Source organism: Muscardinus avellanarius, assembly GCF_963383645.1.
Source record: "Muscardinus avellanarius genome assembly, chromosome: 17".
Taxonomy (NCBI): Eukaryota; Metazoa; Chordata; class Mammalia; order Rodentia; family Gliridae; genus Muscardinus; species Muscardinus avellanarius.
In genome coordinates this window covers 56,858,040-56,875,644 of record NC_137803.1, presented here as the reverse complement: position 1 = coordinate 56,875,644, position 17,605 = coordinate 56,858,040, and the positions used below count along the sequence as shown (strand labels likewise).

The following is a 17,605-nucleotide window of genomic DNA, read 5'->3' as shown; positions in this document are numbered from 1 at the left end:
GTCTCCAATGCTGTCTGACAGGGTCAGTGGGTGGCAGTCTGCAGGCTACTGTTTTTTTTTTTTTTTTGGTGGTACTAGGGATTGAATACAGGGCATTTTACCTCAAAGATACGTCCCTAATCCTATTTTTTTATTCTTTTATTTTGAAACAGGGTCTTATTGAGTTGCAAAGGGCCTCATTAAGTAGCTGAGCCTGTCTGAGAACAATGATCCTCCTGTTTCAGCCTCCAAATGCTGGGATTCCAAGCGTGCGCCACCACACCTGCTCGCAGGCCACTGCTAATGGTGCAGGTAAGCAGACTGAGGCAAGCTTGCAGTCCATGATTCCAGGGGAAACATCATTCCCTTAGCTGTTACTAAGGACATGCATCACTCCACTGAGTGCTGGCAGCTGTTTACGGATAAGGGTAATGCGGATACTCCAAGAGCCACACGAAAGAAACCCAGGTCCCCGCTTACGTCCCGGAACTACAGCACCAGGAGCCCTGAGCCGGCTCTGCTTCGTGACGCCGATGGAAAAGCATGCTGACACGGGCCTTCACCAAAGAGCTCTTTTTCCTCTCTTTAATGTTTCTTGTTTGTTTGTTTTTTGCGGGTCAGGGGATGGAATCCAGAGGCATCTGATCCCTGAGCTACACCTCCTGCCCTATGTTTTATTCTTTATTTTGAAACAGGGTCTCACTAAGTTGCAGGGGGCCTCATTAAGTAGCTGAGGCTGTCTGAAAACTGCGATCCTCTGGTCTCAGCCTCCAGAATGCTGGGATTACAAGCGTGCGCCACCATGCCCAGCTGTTTTTGTTTTTTGTGACACTAGGAACTGAACCCAAAGGCATACTATCTCCAAGCTAAACCTCCAGCCCGATTTTATTCCTTATTTGGAAACAGGGTCTCATTGATTGCTGAGAACCTTGCTAAACTGCCAATGGCTGCCTTTGAACCTGCAGACCTTCCTGTCTCAGCCCATCAGTACTGGGGTTACAACAGTGTGCCCCTTGCCCGGCTCTTTTTAACTTTTTTTTTGTGTGTGTGGGTTTGGGGATGGAACCCAGGGGCATTTGACCTCCAAGCTATACCCCCTGCCCTATTTTTTTTTTGTTGTTGTTGTTCTTTATTTTTGAAACAGGGTCTCACTAAGTTGTAGAGGGTTCACTAAATAGCTGAGGCTGTCTGCGAACCACAATCCTTTGGTCTCAGCCTCCTAAATGCTGGGATTACAGGCTTGTGCCACCATTCCCAGCTTAACATTTTTAAAATCTACTTTTCTGAACATACTGTCTCCATGAAAGGCTGTCAACTACCAATTCTTGCTGTTTTGTGAGAAAATCTGATAATGTAATAAATGGAGTTTGGAATAAAACATCAATTTCAAGGTTTCCTACTTATACAATCTATGACTATGGAGGGGAAAAAAACATTTAAATTGAGCCTCTAATTTTTTTTTTTTTTTTTTTTCGTGGTACTGGGGTTCCTGGAAGCCCTTCTACCTCCGGGCTACACTCCCAGACCTATTTTTACATTTTTATTTGGAAACAGGGTCTCCTAAACCAGCGCGTGTGGCTGGATTCGAACCTGCGCGATCTTCCTGTCTCTGCCTCCCAAGCGCAGGGATTACAAGCGTGCGCCACCACGCCCGGCATAAATTTTTCTTTTTAAAATCAGTAGTATCACCGGGCATGGTGGCACATGCTTATAATCCCAGTACTTGGGAAGCGGAGATAGGAGAATCACGCAGGTTCAAAGCCAGCCTCAGCAGTTTAGTGAGGCTCTCAGAAACTTACTGAGACCCTGTTTCCAAATAAAATATAATATAGGTCTGGGGTATATAGCCCAGAGGTAGAAGGCCCCTGGGTTCCACTCCCAGTACCAAACAAACAAACAAACAAACAAACAAATAAATAAAATCAGTAGTGTCTGATAGAAACACTGTATTATCATTATCATGCTGCCATATGATTAACTACCACAATGCCTTAGTACTAGCTAGCAATTTACAGACCTGAGAGGTTTTACAATTTTTGAAGATGGAATATATATATATATATATATATATATATATATATATTAAAACTGGGAACTGAACTCAGCAGGGGCATTCTACCTCTGGGTTACACTCCCAGTACCCCCCCCCCCAAAAATTATTATTGTTTTATTTGGGGGGGGGTCTGGGGATGGAACCCAGGGCATTCGACCTCCAAGCTACATACACCCCCTGCCCTATTTTTTATTCTTTATTTTGGATCTCACTGAGTTGCAGAGGGCCTCACTAAGTAGCTGAGGCTGTCCGTGAATCCTCCGGTCTCAGCCTCCGAATGTTGGGATTACAAGCGTGCGCCACCACACCCGGCAAATTACTATTGTTTTAAAACAGGCCCTTACTAGGTTGCTGCACATCTTGCCCTGTTGCTGAGGCTGTCCTTGAGCCTGTGATCCTCCTGTCTCAGCTTCCCAAGTAGTGGGATTACAGGTGTGCACTCTGGGGATGTACAATTTTTTGTTGTTGCGACTGGAGATTGACCCCAGGGGCATTCTACCTGAGCTACACCCCAGCCCTATTTTATTCTTTGTTTGGAAACAGGGTCTCACTAAACTGCTGAACCTAAACTGCTGAGGTTGGCCTTGAACCTGCAGTCATCCTGTCTCAACTTCCCAAGTACTGAGATTACAGGTGTGCATTTTTAATCTTTATATTCCCAGTGCCAGCCACATAGTAGGTACTTAATAACTATTTGAATAATGAGTTAATGAAACAATGTTATAACCCAGGAATACAAAATTAGCATCAGATTATGAACAAGTTTCCCAGAACCATATCCATTAAGACTATAACTTTTATGTTAGAGACTTTAATTTTTCCCAATGTGTGTGTGTGTGTGTGTGTGTGTGTGTGTGTGTGTGTGTGTGTGTGTTAGTTACTGGGAATCGAGCCCAGAAACAATCTACCTCTGAGTTATACCCCTAGCCCTATGTTTTATTCTTTATTTTGAAGCAGAATCTCACTAAGTTGTAGAGGGCCTCACTAAGTAGCTGAGGCTGGCTGTGAACCTGTGATCCTCCTGTCTCAGCTTCCAAGTACCGGGATTACAACAGGTACCACCATGCCCGGCCCATACGATTTTTTCAGTCATTGAGTCAGGTATTTTTCTTAGCAGACTGACCTTAAATATGTATTGCCCAAGGCACTCTCAACCAGACAAGCGTAATTGTCCACTATGTCTCACCTGTTAGACCAGCAGGATATGAACTTGGCACCACTGCGAAGGAGGAAGATGCGCCTCCAAAAGGAGTCACCCCTGAGGACCCACCGAACGGCGTTATGGAAAGACTGCTAAAACTGGCCGACGTCCCCTTTGCTGAAGCCGCTGCTGCCGCTGCAGTGTGCTCCGCTCCGTACTGGCTGGCACTTGTACTGACCGGCTCTGGAGTGCTTTCAGTTCTATATTTAATAGCTGGACTTTTGTTTTCTTTGCTTTTAATGCAGCCCATTATCAAATCTATAGAGGCAAAGATTTTCAGGAGTTAGCGTACGGCATACTTCAAAAATACAATTAAAAATATGACACTTTTTAAATGAAACTTCCTCCCCCTCCCCAGCAAAAATAAACATTAAATTAGACCCCATGATCCTACATATATATTTAGGATACCTATAAAAACTTAAATTGAGCAACAAATATATCACGTTCAGTAACTTTTAAGTAAATATGTTTTTTAGGGTTCATTCTTTTGAGAAAACAGGTGAAGGTTACAGTATTTGAAAATATTCAATTCATTTTTTTAAAATGGCATGAACTTTACAACAAAAGTTACTTTTACTAAAAATGTACAACTGAACAAAATATTACATACATAAAAGATGTTATTAACTTACTGGAAATATGTTCTTAAAAGTATTTTCTGGAACTAGGTTGTCATTTTACTGTGAGGAATGCACTGTATGTCAAATGATTACTGTTTGAACAGCTGAGCTCTAGGAAGGACACTAGGTAGGACACTGCACAGTGATGTAGGCTCAGCGCGCTGCCTGGCAACTCTCAGCATGTGGGCAAGCTTCTAAGGACCCACAATGATCTTTGCCTGAGGCTGTGAAGACTCCACAGCCACACTTTTCCCCAGTCTATCTGTACCAGTATTGGGAATGGCTTAGGAAGATTTGAGAAAGCTCTGATTATTAATAGATATATTTCAGAAATACTTGTGTCAAAATGGCAGACCCGGAGAGAGAAAAGCTTGGCTTTGGTCAGGAAGCAAACAGCTATTGAAACTTAGACTGACTTAGCTAAAAGTAATTAGCAAGTTGAAAGGAGAGGGGAGTTAGGACTTTCTCTGTCTAAAGACAGATCTACACGATTAGATAATCTGCTAGGATAGGAGGAGGGGGTCGACCTGACCTTTGATCATGTCCTTCGTGAAAAGAGACCTAGGCGGAAAGGACACCTGGGCTCCACCTTGGCAGGGAAATAAGGGGACTAATCAGAATTACGTGAACAAGATGGAGGTCATGTGTATAAAAAAGCCGGTCCACGTGTGGTCCCTTTGGTGAATTCGCTCGAATTGTCCCCCTGTGCCATTTCTGAATGGCATGGGGCTTTAACTGTCTTCTGCATTTCTATCTTTTTAATAAACTTCTTTAAATCTTCACCAAGAGTCCAGGCTAATATGTATTTACCAGTAGGTCAGGACAAGAACCCATGTTTTTCTGGTTTCTGGGTTTTGTTGTGGTTTGAGGGAAATTGTGTCCGGGACCCTAACAGGGGTCCCCGGGAACAGTTTTCCCCAAACCATAACATTCCCACACCATAACATATTCACTGGTTTTGAGTTGGTACACCTTTGAAATTTTGGATTCCAAGCTACAAGAACCAGGAGGGAAGACAGACTAAACAGAGTCTTCTGAAACCAACACAGCAAGAGGGTGGTACGATTACAGGTTTGACATAAACTATGAAATTCTCATCATAAAATAATACACATGTCTTTGTTGGAATGAACTGTGATACACTGGAACCATTTGGCAAAGTCGAAGAACGGAAAAAAGATATCAAGAGTAGAGCCAATGTGCTTCAACTGAAGGTAATGGATACTGATAACAATTTCAAAAGCGGTGTGGTTAAATGCAACTGGTTGGCTTCCAAATATTTCACTTTTCAGGTAAAAAGTTTTATTGGCTTTTGTTCAACCAAATATTTAATTTATGTACTGTATATTGATGTGTATCATAAATGCATGGACTATTCATAAATCTGTGAACAAAGACAAGAGAGATTTTATACATTTGCTGGATTTCAAGAGATATCTGCTTGGCAACCAAACACAATACAATGAGAAACTGTCGGGAGGAAGAAGCCATAATACTCCTAGGGCTTGCTACTGCCCAAGAAGATCGAAGACTAGACACGAGTTGAGAAACTCGTATTCTCACATGGGAAGAGGAAATATAAAGGCCAATTGCCACAAGAAAATGAACCCAACTTTCCTAGTCTTCTAATGCAAACTAAAACACAACTTTTTACTCAATACTCAAGGCTGAATGGTGAATTTTAACAGTGTACAAAGTTTCCAATTACAAGAACATTAAAAAAAGTACAAGAAATCTGCAGAATTATCTATATGCCAAGACCAAATATTAAAGAAATATTAATAATTATATAAATTAGATTTTGAAAGAATGGCAGTTGTGTATAGGAGAAAAATTATGAGGGAAAACTCAGCAATTACTGCAATTTATTTAAAATTTTGCAGCAGGCTGATTGAAAAGAGAACTCTAACTATATGCCACCCGTTTCCTCCTTTCCCAGTTTCCTTGATTCCAAACTCACCTCTTCCCTAGGAACCTTCCGGCAAGAAGAGCCCTACTTGAATTAACTTCCAGTCTTCTCCCCTCAAAGTCACACCTTTTTTTTTTTTTTTTTTTTTTTGGTCACCTTATTCGGTCTTCCATTACTACTTTAACCCGTCTTCCAGATGTTTTTGTCTTGGTCTTTGGCCCAATTCCTCACAACTATTCAGTTACTCCTTCCAACGGCTCCAGTGAAGACTACCGTTTTCAGTCCAGTCCCACCAGCATCCCAGTATCCAAACCCAGGTGCCATCACTGCTGCCCATTTCATTTAGAAATGCTAAAACGTAGAGTATAATTCATACTTTTTTTTTTTTTTGTGGTACTGGGGATGGAATTTAGGGACATTCTACCTGAGCTACACCCCCAGCCCTATTTTTTATTCTTTATTTGAATCAGAATCTCACTGAGTTGCAAAGGGCCTCACTAAGTAGCTGAGGCTATCCGTGAACCGCCATCCTCCTGTCTCAGCCTCCTAAATGCTGGGATTACAATCGTGTGCCACCATACCTGGCTATAATTTACATTTTAAATAAACTTTGGGTGCAGAATGAATTAAACACATTTTTGTGGGTTGCCCTTAGGAAATTATAATCACTTAGCACACACCTGTAATCCCAGCTACTTGGGATGCAGAGACAGGTAAATTGTAAACTGGAGGCCAACCTGGACAACTTGATGAGATTCTGTCTCAAAACAAAAAATAAAAAGGGCTGGCGGTGAAGCTCAGTGGTAGAACACTTTTGGGTTCAATCCCCAGTATCAAAAGACAAGGATGGCCCAGGATTGGGAGTACATACTTAGAATCCCAGTACTTGGGAGGCTAAGACAGAAAGATCAGAGGTTAATGGCGTGCCTCAGCAACTTAGTGAGACCATTTCAAGATAAAATAATAAGCTGGGTGTGGTGGACCATGCCTGTAAGCCCAGTACTTGAGAGGCTGAGATGGGAGGATCACGGCTCAGCAACTTAGTGAGACTCTGCTTTTTCAAGTAAGAAATAAAATAGGCCTGGGGGTGTAGCCTGGAGGTAGAAGACCCCTGGGTTCTACCCCAGTACCATGAATGAATGAATGAATGAATGAATGAGACCTGAGAGCATAGCTCAGAGGTAAAACGCTCCTGGGTTACATCCACAGTTAGACAGACACACACACACACACACACACACACACACACACACACACACACGAGAATAAAGTAAAATCACTTCAAACATTTATATGGGAAAGTCTCTTCCATGTTCCAAACTACTGACTACACATTTGTTGACATGTATTGTATTAGACACCATACAAGGAGCTGAGTATGACAAGAAATGGTCTCCTTTCTTTCAAAAGGTCACAAACAAGTGTAAGGAATATAGTATTGTAAAATGTGAAAAGTACTAGCAAGAAAAGAATGGTAGCCTAGGTTAGTACCAGGGCCACAGGAAAGAGCGGGAGCGGTGAGCTCTGCAGGGAGTGCTGGGGAGGGGGCTGGGCAGAGGGAGCACCCCCACCCCTCAGCGTGCAGCCTTGAAGAGCTGGACACTCAGGGAAGACAACACAGGCGCTCCAGAGAGAGCAGCGAGCAGCCTGGCCCAAGTACCTGGAAACCAAGGGGCTCTGGGAACAAAAAGGCTCGCAGATTTGCTGGCCTCAAATCTGCGAGCCTCCTCTCAACCTCCCAAGCACTGGGATTGCAGGCGTGTGTCTGGCTGTTTGCAGCCTTTTAGTTCATGTTTCTTCATCTAGTTAATACGAGGCATCTGAGATCCAGCCACGCTTCTGCAGGTATCACAAGTCTAGTTCCTTTTTAGCACTGAGTACTATTCCACTCACCGCATGTATACACTATGTTATTCACTCCCCAATGGGGGGACATTTGAGTTGTCCTGGTTTTTGACACAAATATAGCCACTACAAGCATAAACTTGCAGGCTTCTCTGTGAACAGTTTTCATTTCACTGGGTAACTACCTAAGAGTGAAACTGCTGGGCTCTATGGAAGCACAGCTTTATGAGGAACAGAACTTCTCCAGTGGCTTTAACATTTTACATTCTCGCCATTCAAATGTAAATTCCAGGTGCTCCACATTCTCAACATTTGCTATTTTTATTTTCACTTATTTTGGCACTACGGATGAAAACCCAGAGGCATTCTACCTCTAAGCTATACCCCAGCCCATTTATTTCTTATTTGGAAACATGGTCTTCCTAGGTTACTGAGCACCTAAGTAACCAAGGCTGGATTTGAACCCGCGATCCTCCCGTCTCGGCCTTCCACGTGCTGGGATCAGTGTGCGCTGGCTGTTATATTTATTTATTTATTTTTGCGGGTCTGGGGATGGAACCCAGGGGCATCTGACCTCCAAGCTACACCCCCTGCCCTATTTTTTATTCTTTATTTTGAAACCAGGTCTCACTAAGTTGCGGAGAGCCTCACGAAGTAGCTGAGGCTGTCTACTGTCATTTTAAAAAAGTGGTTCTAAGAGGTGTGAGGCGGCATCTCTGTGGGTTTAATCTACATCTCCACAGTGACTAAACACCTAACATTGAGCACGTTCCCACTGCTTATCTGCTATTTTGCTATTCATTTCTACTTTGGTGCAACTCTTGGGCTGTCTTCCCCCTTCTCCTTCCTCTAGACCACCTCCCCAGCCCCACGGAGGTTTCCCCTCCATTGTCTGGAGTCCCTCTGGTATCTCAATTACTCCCTAGCTTGCATTTATTAGAGAAAACATATATCCCTTCACTTTCTGTGACTGGATAATCTCAATTAACATAATGTTCTCCAGGTCTTTCCACTTTCATGCAAATGATATAATTTTGTTCTTTATAGCTGTGTGGAATTCCATGGTGTGGATTTCCCATCATTCTGTAATCCATTCATCAGTTGATGGACACCTACATGGGTTCCATAATTTGGCTATTGTGAATTGTGCTGCTATGAACATGGGTATGTATAGATCACTGTAGTTCTGATACAGGCCCCTTTGGAAAAATACCCGGGAGTAGAAGCTATACCATATGGTAGTCCATTCCTAGTTTTCTGAGAAATCTCCAAATGATCTCTGTAGCAGCTGAACAAATTGTAACCAACAGTGCAGAAGAGGTCCAATTTCCCCACATCCTCGCCAACATTTACTGCTTTTTGACTTCTTGATGACTGCCATTCTGAGGTTAGATATAACATATTTTTAAAATGTATGTGTCTGTGTTGTACTGGGGATTGAGCCCAGGGACATTCTACCTCTGAGCAACAGCCCCAGTCCTATTATTTATTTATTATTTATTTATTTTTGTGGGTCTGCGATGGAGCCCAGTGGCATTTGACCTCCAAGCTATAACCCCTGCCCTATTTTGTATTCTTTAGTTTGAAACCGGGACTCACCAAGTTGCGGAGGGCCTCATTAAGTAGCTGAGGCTGTCCGCGAACTGCGATCCTCCTGTCTCAGCCTCCCGAATGCTGGGATTACAAGCACGCACCACCACGCCTCGCTTATTTTTTATTTTGAAACAGTCTCACTAAGTTGTGGGGGGCCTAAGTTGCTGAGACTGGCTGCAGAGAGGGTTTTTCTCTGGCTCAGGCAGGCCCTGGACTTAGATTCTCCTGCCTCTGCTTCCTGAAGTACTTAGGTACACACCAGCCCTGGATAATTGAACACATTACTGGATGCTTAGAAAGGTTTAAGCATGCATTACTTCTACCTCTAGCAAGCTAACCAACTGTGACATTCACTACATGCTGCATTCAGTTAGGGGAGAAAAGCCCTAGTTTGGCACACTGCCCCGATGGCTCCAAATTACAACAAAGTTTTGAGAAATTAACTTGTAGAGAAGATACGAAATGAACAATCTCCCCTGGTCATGGAGGGCCACAGGCCATAATCAGTCAATAATTTTTCTCTTTTATTTTTAAATCCCCTCCTTCAACATAAAGCACAAAGGACAGACAGGACCGTAAAATAAAAACACAGGAAGAGAGGAGGAAGCAGCGGATGCAGGGGCGTGACAGGAGTCAAAGGAGAATAGGAAACATGAGCGCCGCAAGCTGAGTTTGCAGGCTCACCAATGGCAGCAATTTTCTGCCATTTTTTCTTCTGTACTTTAGACATACAAACAATTGCCCCTAAAGAAAAAGTCAACTCATTCTAAATCCCCGGAGCTTCAGAGTCTTTGAGTCTGTCATAGGTATGCCACGAGAAGAGCTTGACAGGAAGAATATATAAAGAATCGTAAAGAAGCCTTAGCTATTTTCTTCCTTCCTCTCATTTTTATTTTATTTTTTACTTGGATCATAGTAAGAAAACTAACTCACAGACTAATGTTAAACGTCAAGATTTTAAGACATTTGTTAAATTCAATGCAGACGGATCTCAACGTAACCATGACCTTTGGTCACTTTAGGAAATTATTAAGACAGCTTGTTGGTAGAGGGCACGGTAGAGCACTCTTGGGCACGGCTCCTCAAGGCCAGCCAGGCTGACTCTACACTCCTCAGAGCGCTGGCTCCCTAACAGGCAGCCCCAGCCCTGCGTGTCTGCCTCACCTGCCCCAGCTCTTCCTTCCCCTGCGCGCCTTTGACCTGTCCTTCTGGCACACTTAATCTCGTTTAGATCCTTAAACGCACCACGTTGCTTTCATAAATGGCCGGCACAACCAACCTCCTTGTGATGGCTCGGCCTTCTCAGGTTCAAGGAATCTTTGTGCCCTCCTTCTCAGGTTCAAGGAATCTTTACACTCTCTGCCCTGAGAGTATATTTTATTCCTTTCCCCACCGCATTCACCACTGAATCGTCACTGCCTGTCTGTCTCTACCCTTCCTGAACTCCAGTTCGGCTCTGGGAGAGCTTTTTGTTTACTCTCTCTCTCCTGTAGCTTGGCCTAGTGCCAGTGGCCCACCCCGCTTTGTGTGTAGTAATAGGGATTGGACACAGGGGCCGTCTACCTCCAAGCTACACAGATGCTGAGCAGCTCCCTAAATTGCTGAGGCTGCCTTGAACCTGATATCCTCCTGTCTAAGCCTTAATGTTTTTACACCCCAAGTCTCATTTTATTTACTGTGGTGCTGGAGATTGAATCTAGGGGCATTCTACTTCTGAAATACAATCTCAACTCTCTTTATTGTGGGTTTTGGAAACAGGGTCTTGCTCTATTGCTGAGACTGTCCTCAGACTTGTGATCTTCTTGTCTCAGCGCCCCAAGTACTGGGATTACAAACGTGTCACCACACCTAGCTCTGTTTCATTTTGTATTTTGAAACAGGGTCCCTCTACATTGGTGAGGCTGGCCTCAAACCTATAGGATTTTCCTGTCTCAGTCTCCCAATACTGGGATTACAGGTATGCACTACCATGCCTGGCTTCCAATAAATATTTTGAAGGAGTATCAATAATTAAATCTGGAGTTAGGCCTACATCTCATCATGTATTAGTTACTGTAATCCTTGACTAAATTACTTAGTCTCTACTAAGCTTGAATTTCTCATTCCCTCCACCCCTGAGAAAATACCTATTCTGCAAGGGTCTCAGAAATAACTATCATATGTAAAGCAACTAGTACAAAACCTAAGAAAAGCCCATGTTTGCTTTGTTAGGATTTCTATCTGTAAGGAGACATCGGCCTTAAAAGAAAAGAGGGTTTTTCTTCTTCTTCTTCTTTTTGATCCTGGAGATTCATCTCCGTGGCATTTTACCACCGAGTCATACACCCAGCACTATTTCATTCTTTAATTTTGAAACAGGGTCTCGCTAAATTGTTGAGGCTGGCCTTGAACCTGGGATCCTCCTGTCTCAGTCTCCCAAATACTGGGATTATAGGCATGCACCACCAAGACTGGCTAAAAGGCGAATTTTTTTTTTTTTTTTTTCCGGTCTGGGGATGGAACCCAGGGGCATTTGACCTCCGAGCTACACCCCCTGCCCTATTTTTTATTCTTTATCTTGAAACCGGGTCTCAATGAGTTGCAGAGGGCCCACTAAGTAGCTGAGGCTGTCCGCGAACCGCGATCCTCCAGGTCTCCACCTCCCGAATGCTGGGATTACAAGCATGAGCCACTACGCCCTGCTCGAATTTTTATTTATTTATTTTATTTATTTATTTCTGAAGTCTGCTTTATTGTGCTTTTGATGATGCTATTAGACATACGTAGTCTCTCTGAGTGAGCTGCACTAGTCTTCATAACTTTCTTTGCAGCTTTTCTTCATTAAAATTTCAAGAAGCTCTGCAGCCATATATACCTCAGTTACATTATTATATAGTTTTGAAGTGTATAAATTGTTGCATCATTCTACAGAGTACAAGGAACAAGATGTTTTTGACTCAGTATTAAAACTGAGTATATAGGGATCAGTAGAATAATGGAAGGGGATTGAGAAAGGAAGATAGGGAGGGGAAAAGAGAACCGAAGACGGGAAGATTTCAAATAATGCTATGTCCAATATAAAGGTACCACTACCATTCTCACTAATCTATATGGGAGATGGTAGATAGCAGGATAGGATCCGTACGGAAACACAGCAAGTGTTGTGAACTTGTATATTTATATCACTTTGTACCTCACTAAGATATATAATTTCAATGCACCAGTAAAAGTATAAAAAACATTTTAAAAATTGAGCATGTCTAAAGACCACCTGAAATTTGCATTGCTAAATAGTGAGAAACATCCAGGGAAAGGGCCAATTTGGGGCCAGACAGAGGACCAGGTGGTGGGGACAGGCTAGTGGTTTTGTTATAATCTTTTGGTGGAATATATCCAGGACTAGTTTCTAGTTTATATTTTCCATGTGCATCATTATTGTTACTATATTTACACAGGTGCCTATTTTGGAGAATAATGCACATCTGTGTATATATAAGAAGGTGAAAGGCCACAATTGTCTAATATCTGATTGACAGCTGGGATACAAAATTATATCAAAGTTAATTCACTGTATACCTATATAAGAATTTAAAGCAATTAAAATAAAGTCAGGGACTAAGCAAATATCAAATATCTTATAATGATAATTTATCCATAAGTTCCTACTGTGTCTATTAAATCAGTGTTTGCTGTTCATAAATTTAAAAAAGAAAAAGAAATCAAACTCATAAGTGAATATTATTTTTTTAAATATATTTTTATTGGTGCATTGTAGTCCAACATCTCAATGGAATACAAGGTTTGTGAGGATATACAAGCACACATCACCCAATTAGCCTTTATCCAATCCCCATCTCATTCCCTCCCCCTCCCTTGATCCCATGCTTGATTCAGTGATTGACTTTGATATATTTAAGTACATCACGTGCTTTAAAGAGATTCCATCTTCCCCCCTCCCGTACCCTCTGATAGGTCACCTTAATTGCTCCTCCATAAGGGCCTTTCTTCAACTAGATTTCCTCCCATTACCCATTTCTTCCCAGTTTTTGCATATTGGGAGAAGCATATAATTTTTTATTTTCTGTGATATTTCCCTGTGGATGCTGCATTGTAGGCTCCGATCCCACTCTCGAAGCTCCAGCACTGGCCTCACCTCACAGCAGGCTCCGATTCCAGCCTCACTGGCCCCAGCACTGTCCTCGCCGCCTGGCAGGCTCCGATCCCAGCCTTGGAGACCCCAGCACTGGCCTTGCCTTATGGCAGTCTCCTGTCCCAGCCTCACAGGCCTTGGTACCAGCCTCCCTACACAGCAGGCTCCAATCCTGTTCCTCAAAGGCCCCAACACTGGCCTTGCCTCATGGCAGGCTACGATCCCAGCCTCACCGGCCCCGGCACCAGCCTCACCGCACAGCAGGCTCCAATCCTGGCCTCAGAGGCCCCAGCACCGGCCTTACCTTATAGCATGCTCCTATTCCAGCCTCGTTGGCCCCAATACCGGCCTCACCGCATGGCAGGCTCCTATCTCGGCCTCACTGGCCCCAGCCCCGGCCTTGCTGCATGGCAGGCTCCAATCCCGACCTCGCTGGCCCTGATACCGGCCCCTCCATATGGCAGGCTCCGATTCCAGCCTTGGAGTCCCCAGCACTGGCCCTGCCTTACGGCAGGCTCCGATCCCGGCCTCGGAAGCCCCAATACCGGCCTCACCGCATGGCAGGCTCCGATCCTGGCCTCACTGGCCCCAGCACCGGCCTCACCGCATAGCAGGCTCTGATCCCGGCCTCGCTGGCCCCATCACCAGCCTTGTCTTACGCCAGGCTCTTATTCTGGCCTCGCTGGCCCCAACACTGACCTCGCCTCATGGCAGGCTCCAATCCTGGCCTCACTGGCCCCAGCATTGGCCTTGCTACATGGCAGGCTCCAATCCCAGCCTCGCTGGCCCCGGCACCGGCCTCGCCTCACGACAGCCTCTGATTCTGGCCTTGCTGGCCCCAGCCTCACCACATGACAGGCTCCAATCCCGGCCTAACCTTACGGCAGGCTCCAATCTCAGCCTGGCAAGCCCTGGCACCAGCCTTGCCACAAGGCATGCTCCAATCCCGGTCTCGCTGGCCCCGGCACCAGCCTCACCTCACGGCAGGCTCCGATCCTGGTCTCACTGGCCCTGGCACCGGCCTCGCCACACAGCAGGCACCAATCCCAGCCTCGCAGGCCCCGGCACTGGCCTCACTGCGCGTCAGGCTCATATCTTGGCCTCACAGGCTCTGACCCCGGCCTCGCTGCCCAGCAGGCACCAATCCTGGCCTCCTTGGCCCCGGCACTGGCCTTGCTGCACGGCAGTCTCCTATCCTGGCCTCATTGTGCTACAGGCTCTGGTCTCTGTCACTGTGAGCAGGTCGTCTACAGATGTTCCCTTTTTTCTTCCTTTTTTTTTTTTTTAAATATGAGAAAGCAGTACATGTCTTTTGCAAAAGCTGGGGGCCCAAATACCTGGTGGCAATGAAAAAAGGCGATTTTTTTTTTTTTTTTTTTTTTGTGGTACTGGGGTTCCTGGAAGCCCTTCTACCTCCCAGACCTATTTTTACATTTTTATTTGGAAACAGGGTCTCCTAAACCAGCGCGCGTGGCTGGCTTCGAACCTGCGCGATCCTCCTGTCTCCGCCTCCCAAGCGCGGGGATTACAAGCGTGCGCCACCACGCCCGGCCAAAAGGCGAATTTTTAAAAGGCTAGAACTATCTCACGGAGCTCAAGACATAAGAGAAACCTAGAACCAGGGATATAAATAAGTCTTGGAGATTTAGTTTGTCTGTCTCTCTTTCTCTTAGTCCTTCTACACACCCTTCCCTTTCCAATCTCTCCCTTCTAACCCTTCCAAGTGTTCGTCTCGGTCTCTATGCAACTTTTTTTTTTTGGTACCGGACTGAATCTGGGAGCATTCTACCTCTAAGCTATACTGTCAGCTCTTTATTTTTTTAATTCTGAATCAAGGTCTTGTTAGGGTGCTGAGTGTCTCAATAAGTTGCTGAGGCTGGCCTCAAATTTGCTACCCTCCTGCCTCAGCCTTGCACAGAATGGGCTTTCAACCATTTTCAGGCTGCTACCACCAGCTGTCCATCCACCATCCCTCTCAGCCACTCCACTCAATGCTGTGTTCCCATGGCACAATGGCTTCTTAGCTCCTTGCTTCATGGTAAAACATGTCTGTCAACAGTTCAGGGAAATAATCTTCATTTTACAGCTTGACTGAGGAATTGTAAGCACCAACTCCAAATTTTAAGACTGGTCTATCCTTTTGGGTCAGTCTTCTATAGCCAGAGATGGGACTGCTGCCAGAAAAGGTGGCAGGGGCCACATTCACCAAGGGACAGTAAAAAAGTCTAGTAACGAAGGAGTGTGAGTACTCAAAACTTCTTAGGGCCATTCCATCTATTTAGCAAAAGGTGTTAGTCAACATTTCAAGAGAACTACTTTAGTGAACTAGCAGGAGCAGAATACATTAGTGACCAGGAAGGCTGAGACAGGAGGATCAAAGAAGGGTCAAGGACAGCCTCAGCAAAGCAACAAGACTCTCAGCAACCTAGGAAGATCCCGCTTCAAAACAAAAATGAAAAGGACTGAAAGTATAACCCTGAGGTGGAATGCCCCAGGGTTCAATGCCCCATACCACACACACACACACACACACACACACACACACACACACACACACACAATACACACACAGGTGGAATGCCCCAGGGTTCAATGCCCCATACCACACACACACACACACACACACACACACACACACACACAATACACACACAGGTGGAATGCCCCAGGGTTCAATGCCCCATACCACACACACACACACACACACACACACACACACACATTAGTAATTAGTCACAAGCTTAAAGTTAACACTTTTAACTGGGTGTGGTGGCTAATCACAGTACTTGGGAAGCTGAGACAAGAGGATCACAGGTTTGAGGGCAGTCTCGGGAATTTAGTCAGTGCCTAAGCAATTTAACAAGACTGTTTCAAAATAAAACAGGGCTGGAAGTATAGCTCAGAGGTAGAATGCTCCTGGGTTAAATCATCAGTACCCCCCAAAAAAGAAAAGCTATACTTCTATGATTTTATATTTTATAAGAATGGAAAATGTGTGATATTAATATAAAACTTGTAAAAGAATTATTTTTCTCTTTAACTTCCTACCTCAGCAGCTAATGTAAAGCAGAATGCAGAAGTAAACTTTTATTTATTTTTATTTATTCATTTTCTTGTGGTACTGGGGATTGAACCCAGAGGCATTCTACCTTCGAGCTACTCCCCAGTCTGATTTTATTTCTTATTTGGAAACAGTCTTGTTAGGTTGCTGAGAGTATCAGTACTTGCTGAGGCTGTTCTCAAACCTGCCATCCTCCTGTCTCAATCTCCCAAGTATTGGGATTACAAACATGTGCCACCACACAAGGGGAAAGTACATTTTACAATATAAACAAGCATACTCCCCAAACCTTGTGCCAAACTGAAAGAAAAACCTTAAATGTAGAAAAAACAGCCCAGCTTGGTGGCTCATGCTTGTAATCCCAGTACTTGGGAGGCAAGAGACAGGAGGATAGCAGGTCAGTGGCCAGCCTCAGCTACTTAGTGAGACCTTGTTTCAAACAGTGCTGGGGGACTACTTGGGTGATGGGTGCATGTACGCTTCTACCACCTTGTACTCACAAAGAGTGCTGGGGACACACACACACCGACACCCACACCCACACACACACACAATGTAGGAAAAACATGGGAAAAATCATCACATAACATTTTATAACATTCTAGTAATAAATATAGATGCAATATTATAAAAAAGTTGAATCTGAATGCTCTACCACCTACTTATTTGGGATGGTACTGGGGATGGAAGCCAGGGGTGTTGACTATACCTCCTCACACACCCCTATTTTATTCTTTTATTTGGAAACAGTGTTTTACTAAGTTGCAGATGGCTTCAACCAGATTGAGGCTGGTCAGAAGCTGAGACTAAGGTCTCAGCCTAGCAAGGCTACTAAATGCTCAATTTAGATGAACAGGACCAAACAGTGAGCTGTGCGTGAGCTCCCAGCACATTTGCTCCCACTCCCCACACCCACAGACTTCGGGAACTTCTACTGTATCACAGCCTGGTTAGTTTTTCACCTGACATTAATATTTGTCAATTACACTAGAACCAGAACAAGCTACCTCCAAAGTATCTCCACCAGGTCATTGCACTAGGAGCTGACTGGTTGCTGACTGTGCTTGGTTGATGGCCTGCAACTAGTTACAGAGCAGAAGTGCTGTTAAGTACCCAAAGAATGCAGCAGCTTAATGTAAGGTTAACTTAGATTTCTGAACTTGAAACTGACCTTTTCCCACCCTACTTCACAAACTTCAAACTGTCCATTTT

The 17,605-nt window shown here is 44.3% G+C and overlaps 1 protein-coding gene across 1 annotated transcript in view; it reads right to left on the bottom strand.

Moving 5' to 3' along the window:
• The window catches only part of YES1 (YES proto-oncogene 1, Src family tyrosine kinase), a gene marked incomplete at its 3' end in the record, with an annotated part of 28,287 nt that extends 24,801 nt beyond the window's left edge, over nt 1-3,486 (bottom strand). The window contains exon 1 of the mRNA XM_080714826.1: nt 3,219-3,486. Coding sequence (XP_080570952.1) covers nt 3,219-3,483 — 265 coding nt within the window. The 5' untranslated portion in view covers nt 3,484-3,486. The remainder of the gene's footprint in view (nt 1-3,218) is intronic.
• Between the last annotated feature and the right edge of the window lie 14,119 nt (nt 3,487-17,605).